This window comes from Dasypus novemcinctus, chromosome 10 (genome assembly GCF_030445035.2).
Source record: "Dasypus novemcinctus isolate mDasNov1 chromosome 10, mDasNov1.1.hap2, whole genome shotgun sequence".
Taxonomy (NCBI): Eukaryota; Metazoa; Chordata; class Mammalia; order Cingulata; family Dasypodidae; genus Dasypus; species Dasypus novemcinctus.
The window spans coordinates 95,556,741-95,566,740 of NC_080682.1; the positions used below are offsets into that span (position 1 = coordinate 95,556,741).

At 36.3% G+C, this 10,000-nt stretch overlaps 1 protein-coding gene across 1 annotated transcript; it reads right to left on the bottom strand.

Annotated features, from left to right (window-relative positions):
• Nucleotides 1-2,234: 2,234 nt before the first annotated feature.
• LOC101432185 (olfactory receptor 51L1-like) lies at nucleotides 2,235-3,194 on the bottom strand. Its single transcript, XM_004450717.1, has one exon. It carries the CDS (start codon nucleotides 3,192-3,194, stop codon nucleotides 2,235-2,237), a length of 960 nt encoding a protein of 319 aa, XP_004450774.1.
• Nucleotides 3,195-10,000: the final 6,806 nt, after the last annotated feature.

The following is a 10,000-nucleotide window of genomic DNA, read 5'->3' on the forward strand; positions in this document are numbered from 1 at the left end:
GATCTTTAGATGAAATGAAAGAAAAATACAAAACAAAACATGACCCAAAGATTATGATGTAGCAAGGAAGATGGAATCCCAGGATAAATCAACAGACTTGAATGTTATGTCTGAATCAATCTGTGCCAATCTGTCATCAGAAAACCTAACATCTGAATATAATTTAAATATCCAGAATCCCTAACCTGAGGGAAATGGAAAGCTAACTGGCAGCTGTTCAGATACAACTGAAGAGTGTCACAATTTAGGAATTTGTGATCACTGGAATCCACAGTAATGGAGTGGAGGATTTACAGGTACTAATCAATGGAATTCCATAGCAGCAGAGTGGAGGATTTAGAAGATAAAGTATACTTCGTGTAACCCATGATCTTTCTTTGTCAATTTGCCATGAACAGGCCAAAAAGGTCCTGGATTATTTACAAACCCAGTCTCATCATTTTATCCATGGGACCCAGAATATACAAATAATTTGTTAAGCAATTATTGGATACATATATGACATAATTAATTAACCAAGTAAGTAAGGCTGTTGTTCTTATATAACAAACTCCCATATATATCTTTTCGTATTATATAGGACCTGTTGGTAAAATATTTCTTTTACTTTCCTCTCAAAAACCTTTCCCTTCGTTTTCAGAGAACATCTATTTATTATCTTTTTGAATGACTTAGTGTAACAAAGATTTCTCTGACTCCTTTGATTACACAATATAAATAGACTTAAATAAACAAAAAAGCAAGATATTTTAATGTGTAAAAACATTCCTGAGTTATATCATGACATACAAGGATAAACTGAATATCCAAATTGCTGGCTGCTGTAGTAGTTCAACAACAGGAGAGCCCGAACATCTCTTCTAGAATTGGTGTCATCCAAAGTCTCAGCTGTAATGACTCTGGGACAATAAGTGTAATTGTCCTGGACTGGGTCAGCTTGCCAAACATGGATTGATCTGTTATATTTGGAGAGCAATATCTCTTAGTATTCTGATTTAATAAAGATAAAAGTGTGTCAGACAGTTCTTGGCAAAAAGTAATCACAGGGATTGGTCAGGATCATGAAAGCTGGGTTCACTGGCTTTTTATTGTTAACATATACATTTTTCTTAGTTTAGCCCTTTTCACACCAAACCTTTTTCCTAACTGCACTCTGTAGTACCTAGGCCATACTTACACATCTAAAAACCTATCTGTTATAATCCCCACAATGCATAAACTCTTTTCTCCACTAGAAAAAAAAAATTGCCTCTTGATTTATCATAGAGCTAAAATATTACCCTGTGAGCCAAACAATGAAATATGTGTCATGAAAATTATAAAATTTTAAAACATACATAATCTAGTGATTGAAAGCCTTGAACAATTTATACGGTTAAAATTCTCTTTATAAATGTGTGTGGCTGTTTCTAGATTCTGTGTATAATCAGTTGATTATCCATGGTGTTGTTTTGAAGGAAATGATGTTTTTATTGTTCAGGTTTTTAGATTGAATGACTAAGTGGCTAATTGGAATAATGAAGAGTTTTGTAGTAACTCTTCATATAGAAGAAAATGCCATCCACTTGGATGGTGAAAGAAATAGTGGTCTTTCTTTCTGTTATTTTTTTTGTTTTGTTTTGCCATCATGTTTTGACACAAGGAGTTTCTGAAGAAGAATCAAGATTATTATTATTGCTTTATCTAAACAATAACATTTGGCATTATGAAAGCAATTGCATTGTACTTTGGTCTAATGATAGGAGATTGATATACAAAAAAAATGTAGATTACTTATTTTAACTTCTGGATACTGAACCCTTCTGGATTCCATAGATAGGCAGAGAAGGCTTTCAGAAGGATTTTTTTTTTCAATATTCAATCTAGCCATTCTTTATTCACTGATTGATTAATTTATTAATCAGTTAAACATTCATTAATTACTATTAACTGTCTCTTGTAAAATGAACCTAGCACTAGTTCCTATAGGTGGCAAAGCCTTCCTCTTAATAGTAACTAGATTAATATAAGATATATAAAAACATTCATATTAATGTGGTTTTATTGAGCAAAGTGTGAACTCAGGCTGTATAGTACCAGTGGACTATAGTGCTCTTGTTTAGGGCTGCTTCATGCTGCTTTTGATAACTTTATTTCTGTTCTTTATGTAGACTTGTGTTGGCACATATAGAGAGAAGACAAATCCCTGAGTTTGCATCACCGGAACTTAAGCTATCATTGTCTTGAGGACATGCTTATCTCACAGTAGAACTTATGTTTGTGGGGAGAAGCATGTGGAGGATTCCCTGGCGAATCTGCTTGGTCTTCACACTATAGATGATTGAGTTGAGCACAGGTGGAATCAATAAGTAGACATGGGCCATAAAGATGTGGATGAGAGGGGATGAGTGTTTGGCAAAATGATGGACAATAGACAATCCAATCATGGGCACATATAGAATTAGTACAGCACAGATGTGGGATGCACATGTATTAAGGGCTTTACGCCTCCCTTCATGGGATGTGATTCTCAACACTGAGCGGATGATGAAAACATAAGACACAAAAATACCTAAAGAGTCCATGCCCCACAGCACAGTGATCAGAACCAACCCATATATAACATTAAACTTGGTATCAGCACAGGCAAGGTGGATCATATCTTGGTGCAGACAGTAAGAATGAGAAAGGACATGGGAGTGGCAGAAGGGAAAGAAGGTCAGTCGGGCCAGAAGTGGAATCATGGCAAAGGTACTCCTGAGCAGAGCTGCAATTCCAATCTTGGTGATGAGTTTTGGGGTGAGAATGGTAGCACATTGCAGAGGGTGGCAGATGGCCACATACTGATCAAGGGCTATGGCCAAGAGTACTGATGATTCAGTGAAAGAGAAAGTGTGAATGAAAAACATTTGGACCACACAGATATTAAACTGGATCTCTCTGGAAATGGACCACAACACCCTGAAAAGTGATAACATCGTGGGCATGGACATGCCCATGTCAGTGATGGAAAGCATGACAAGGAAGTAGTACATGGGCTCATGAAGCCGGGGGTCTGTCCAGACAACATGTAGGATGGTGCAGTTGCCCACTATTCCAACAACATAGAGAAGACAGAATGGAATGGAAATCCAGTGGAGAAATTCCTCATAGTCAAGGATGCCTGTAAGGTAGAATGTGGAGGAAAGAGCACTGCTGGAATTTGAGACTGCCATAGGGCTCACTTGTTGATCCACAGTTCCACAATCACACTGCTATGGTAGGGTAATGATAAGAGCAAGATCTGTGTCAGGGAAAAAAAAAATCAGTGCTTACCTGCAATCACTCTGAAACCCATCCCCACATTCTTGCTTTGTGTTTCTCTACTTCACTTCTGGAATTTGACATTTCAATAAAACATCCACTTCATACTCACATGGACCTTCCTTTCTGCCTCTCAGATGCAAAATCATCAACACCCTTTCTAAACATGTGGCCATCTTCCAAAAATACTATCCAGAATGAGCAACTCACAACTTCTTCCAGGCTACATTCTTAAATTGTATATTCTTCTTTAGGAAATTTCTTGACCAGAATTACTGCTCCTATCATTAGCTCTTTTATTTTTAATGTCTACTCCATGATTTACATGAAATCTCTTTACTGGCCTGATCTTGGTAGTGTCTTCAATGATGCTAGATCACCAAGGAAGGTACCTTTACAGAATTCAGTTCAGTAATGGCCTGCACGATGTTTATATTCACTTATCTTCATCTATATAATTGGTGCCCTAGACCTGGTATCTACAGAAAGTCAAGTCTAATATCAATTTAATCTTGGTCTGTCACCTCAATTTAATCAACCATTTTTTAATCCATATCCTAGAGTAAGCTTTGGTAATGAGTAAAAAGTCTAAATCAAGAGCTAAAGTCAGGCTAAAATAGAATTAAAGAATCAATGTGAATTTTTAAAAGAAAATCTTAAGATAATAAAATATGCTATTTAAGGAAAACCCAATTAACTTTTGCTCTGATTTAAATGATTCAAATTCTCTTCTTGTTACTTTTCAGAAATAATCAGTCATTGAAGACTTGTTCTTTCTCCAAAAAAAAAAAAAAAGCAAAACAAATTGGCAAAAATAAGCCTGTTGACTGCAATTCTCATGACTCTAAGTGACATATACTCAGCCCCAATGTGAAAATATTTCTTCCTTACTAGCCTCCAGAGGTCAAGAAAAATATATTTGAAGTAAGAATATGAGCTGCCTCTCAGAACCGTACTTGTCCATTATTTTTCTGAACAATCGTACTCAACAAATGTGAAAGTGAAAATTTTTAACTTATTATAAATTAACAAACTCTTACGCTATTGTCTTTCTTTCTATGTCTATTTTGGCCCTTTGAGACACTTAAATCCCCTTCAATATCCTCAAATTCCATGTTGATAAATCTTAAATGCAGCTTACATTTGTCTGGGGCTTTTAATAATAGAAATTGTCTAGTAAATGACAGATCCATGAGTAAGGATTTAAAGAAGTAAATTCTAGAGACAAACTCAATCTTTCTCATTATTCATATTATATTCCATCTACATATTGTATAAACTGATACTTAAGACCCTGATACTTTGCTCACTCTGACTGCCTTATCACCATTCCAAATCCTACTTATTTAACATTGGGATTGTCCAATACATACTCCTTTCTGCGCTTGCCTTTCCTTATGATCAAAGACAAATACTAGAATTTGTGGCTCATGTGATATCTCCAGGAGAAAAACATATTTGTTTCTCTTCTATTGGATAACACTAGCACAAAAGAAAACATTCAGCCAGAGCTTCCACTATGACTAATAATAGATAGCTATATGGAGTCAGCCCTGACTTGATCAAGACCCTCTTGAGTACCTCTTCCCCTTCCCTGCTTTTCCCCTTAGAGCTGGTCTCCATGGTCCTTCACTGATCAGTGCTCTTAGTGTTTCTTCTGTTCTTTCTATTCCTCCCAATTTCTTTTCATGCCTTCTTTTTGTGTATGATGTTTAAATCTTTCCTCACTCTATCTTCCATCTGGAATAGCAGCTGCAATTGGAGTCACCAAGTTTAGTAAAATCTACCATCATCTTCCAAGAATCAGGTTTCTGCATGAGCAAAATTGGAGAGCTGAACTGGGATGTGGTGGGAATTGCCAACCCTGCATCCTTTAAATCATTGATGGTGGCAATGATCTCTACAATCCCTTCAAAATTCTATTGTTTTTGATTTACTATTTTGCTAGGTAGGGGAAATTCTAGTGGCTTCCACTTTGCCTTTCCTACCATCATAACCCTTTTCCCACAAGTCAGGTATCCAATTTGCAGATTATGCCAGTTGCTGAGTATGTCTATTCCAATTACACATCTTGGAACTGAGGAAATAACCACACAATGTGTCCAGGGAAAAACTGGGCTCACTATGAGCTGCACAAAACCCCATTAATCACCTGATCTTCATAAGCCCTACTCTGACTGGTGGACTACAGTAACATTTTTGGTCTCCTGTTTAATGTCACTTCAGAGCCAGTGTCTAATAATCTCAGAAATATCTGATTTCCTTTTTCCCAATTCACATTTACCCTAATTCATGGCTGTAGATCTCTGAGGAAAGCTGGGAGGAAGATTAGCAATATAAATTTTTGGCAGTGTAATAGGATTCTTCCCCAAGAGAAACCAGCCTTCCCTTCATTTAAGGGGCATTGGGTCTGTAAACTGTCTCAAGCCTGGGAATTCATTATATGACCATGAGTCTCTGTTTCTTCAATCCAAGTTAGAGTTTTGTTCATTATATGTAGGATGCTTCTGTTTATAAAGATCAAGTAAGAATTTAGTAAACTGCCCGTTTATTTTTACTTTTGGTTATTCCATGATCTATCAGCCAATACCATAGGTCTATGAGACTCAGACTCTTTTCTTTGTTGCTTGAGTTCACCTTTCATTGTTGTAGCCACACCCACTTTGTCTCTGGCTATTAAGTGCTGCTTCTTGGCTTCTGCCAGTCAGGGATTCTGTCATTCTCATAGTAATTAAGGATCCTAGTTCCATGAAAGCAGTTGCCACAGTAACATCTGACCTACAGAGAGGAACAACCACAGTGTACTTCAGGGATGATGGAGTTAAGTTTCACAAATTTATTCCTCACAGTCCTGTGAAAGTTATGTCCTCTGGACATTCCTGGGGTGGGTGGACACATCTTAGATGATAAATCCATTCTAGCATTACAGTCTCTAATTCTTTGGAACCTCTCATCTACAGTATATCAGGATATTTCTGATATCGCAACCTGTGGCATTGTAAGCCATCTTTTGGTCCATGTTTCAGGGACCATCCAAACAAATTGTTAGAGGCCTTTCTAACCCCTTAATCTCCAACATTGAATCCAGAAATTCTGCTTAGTGGGTCCATATCAATAAATTCAGACTGATCAAACTTTGTATTCCTTTCACCATTATCCAATGTCATTAATATCCATTCCCACTTATATTCCCCCTGTTTTCTGTCTATATAAATTGGAGACCTCATGCAGTTATTTTGGAATATGATATACTTCCTCACGGATCATTCTTTATACTTCATCTTTGGGGGCTGGTTATTATTTAAAAGTAGTTATAGGTCTGGAAGAGAAGAGGGGTGGAGGGGAGATAAAGGATAAGGAGAAGAATTAGAAGTGTCTTGAAAGCCAATTACCTCAGGGCATTCACTTGCAGTTTCATCTGGTAAGGCAAGATTAATCCCTTTAGGTGTGGGTTGGATGGCAGACTCATCAGGGCAGGATGGAGCTTGGGTGATTGTCTCCTTAGGGCACAGAGGAGGCCAGTGTCCCACCTTGGGACAGGCTGGAGGTCGGGTAGTGCAGACTTGATGTTGGGTGGCTCTCTCCTAAGGTTTTGGAGAAAATCTGGACTCTTTGAAGCAGACTGGAGACTGGGTGATGCAGGTTCAATATTTGGTGATTGTATTTTCAGGATGGGGAGGATGCCTGGTGGCTCTTTTCTCAGGGTAGGACATTACAGGTAGGGCAGTCTCAGCAGAATTTAGTTTGTGTCACCACTTCCATTATCATCAACTCATATGTCTCCATCCTAACCTTCAGGAATCTACTCTTTTCCAATCAATGCCCTCACTTTAATATCAGGCACCCTGTCAGGTTGAGATTTTAGTTTCCATTGTAAATCTGTTATTGGTACAATGAGACTCAGTTTTCAGAAATCTCAAGTCTGCAACTGCACGAAACAAGATTTTCTTTCTGAGCATATACAAAAATTTTCACATTATTCATATGGTACTTAAATTGCATATTTAAAGTCTTTAATAAATCCCTTTCTTTTGTAACTGTATTCAGCATATTTAATAAGAGCCAGACCACATCATTGTAACTTGTAAGTCCACAAAACTCTGTTAAGGTGTTAAATACAATCCTGCCCAGATCCTTGACTCTTATAAGCATGTAAGGAGTTATATCCATTAGTAATATTTCACATATCTCTATTGATGACTCATACCATGGACTGTTAGTGGCCTCTTAATTATTGGAGAAAGAGTCATTAGTGCCCTTGAATGTAATCAGAGTAGAAAGCCAATTGCAAAAATTCCAGAACCAAAACAACAATCCCATTTTTAAAATTCTGTTACTGAAGAAGCACTCCCAAGTACCAAGCTGTATTAGTTAGAGTTCCTTAGGGAAACAGAACCTACAGGAGATATCTGTAAATAGTATGAGATTTTAAAAATTTATCTCATATGACTGTGGGGATGAACAAATCCAAATTCCTTAGAGCAGGCTGCAAGCTAGGGTTCCAGTACTCCAGTGATGGTCTTCATTGAATTTCCCAGGAAATGCTTGTTATCTGAAATAGAGATGGGAATTCTCTCTCTGAATGCTGAAATCACCTCTCCTTTTAAGGCCTTCAAGTAATTAGATGAGCTGTCACTCATTGCTGACAGCAATCTCCTCAGGTGATTGTAGATGTAACTAATCATCTGTGCAATCAATTCACTGATGATTAAAATCCATGAAATGCCCTTATATTACAATTGGCTCAGTGCCTGCTTGACCAAAAACCTTGGCACAATTACCTGGCTAAGTTGAGACATTAGCTTAACCATCACACTTATTTAATTAAATTCCAAAAAAACCCACACAACTTTCAGAAAAATAAGTTATCGATAGATATTTTAAAGTAATATGCTAAATGTGTTAAATCATAATGTTATCAATCCATCATCTAAGCACTATAAAAGATGACAAAAAATGCAAGGCTTTCAGTGACTAATAAATGGTTGGGTTGGGAGTTCCAAGAATAGGATCCTCTAATAAGAAAACATTAAGTTGGAAAAATCTGATAGAATCAAACTTTTGGAACCCTAGAATCTAATCTATCCTTAATGAAGTCCTTAATGAAGAAAGAGATGGCTAAATTTCTAGATTTAAGGAAATCTAAATCAAGTCACTAACACAACCCTGAGAAAACACAACAGAGACTTTGGTAACTGCGCAGAACAAGGAATATAGATTTATTTGTGGAAAAAAAAATAGTTTGATAAAGTCACTGAACAAGTGGACAAATGCTGCCTTCAATGATCCACAACAGCAAACCTTGGGGAGGAGAAAGAGTTTTGTTTCTTGCCATTTCCCTCTTACTAGATAACAGATATTGTCTAAGTTTTGTTTTTATAAATTAAGTTCTACTATATGGACAGCACCTAAAAGAATTGCTGATGTATAGTAGGTAGTTCATATTTACTGAATTTATTAGTGAATGAACCATGAAACTGACTTACCCTTCTGAGTGTCCAGGATTGGTCTTTGCCACTCATGGAAAACTTTCTAAAATAGAAACCTAAAATATTTCCACATTTTACTGGCTTCACAATTGAGGCTATGAAGATAAGGCAACTTATACATGATTTCATATAAGTAGTCAGTGGAAAATAGATAGCAAATCTCCTTGTCTCTGTTCTCTGGATTTTCATCTCTGCTTTCATTACTAACAGGAAAACTCCAACTCAATGAAATGATAGATTTCAGGGTGATGTAAAATTACAATTCACTTTTTTTCTTTAAGATAGCATAATTATTCTAAATATTGAGTCATTTTGATAGTTGTATCTTAATAATACAGGATTCATATACACCACTCCACCCATACACCATACACCAATACTTTGCATTGGTGTGAAACTTCTGTTACAATTGATGATAGCACTTTTTGTAATTGTACTATTTTTAATGGTATTTGCCTGTGTTATAATTGATGAAAGATTATTAAAATAGCAATATTAACTACGATCTTTAGGTGTATTTTCCCACATATGACCCTATAATTAATACTTTGTATTAGTATTGTACATTTGTTATAATTCATGAAAGAACATTCTTATACCTGCCCTATTAACTATAGTCCATTGTCTATAATAGCTTTCACTGTGTGATACAGTCCTGCTTCATCTTTAAATTTTTCTCTAGTAACATATAAGACCAAAGTTTTTTCCTTTTAACCACATTCCTCTACATAATTAATTGCTGCTAATTACTCTCATAATAATATGCTACCAATCACCACCATCCATTTCCAAACTTTTACCGTCAATCTAAATAGTGGACCATTGACCATGAGGTGCAGCAGTGCTCAGAGATGTATTCACCAAATGCAATGAATGTCTCATGATGATGGAGGAGATTGTTGTTATGGGGGGAGGAGTGGGGTGAAAGGGGTGGGGAGTATATGGGGACCTCATATTTTTTGAATGTAATATTAAAAAAAATATAAAGACAAAAATAAATAAATAGAAATTCTGTACAAATTAATTATACACTCTCTCTAATCCCTATATTCTAGGTTCTCTCTCTGAGTTTACTTATTATAATAAGTTCATATTAATGAGATCATACAATACTTGCTTTTTTGTGTCTGGCTTATTTCTTTTAGCATAATGTCCTCAAGGTTTATCCTTGAGGATGACCATGCATCAGGTCTTCATTCCTTTTTATGACTGAATGATAGTCCATTCCA

What these genes read in the sequence shown, in the direction of transcription:
- LOC101432185 (XM_004450717.1), bottom strand. Translation starts at nt 3,194, where the DNA reads ATGGCAGTCTCAAATTCCAGCAGTGCTCTTTCCTCCACATTCTACCTT.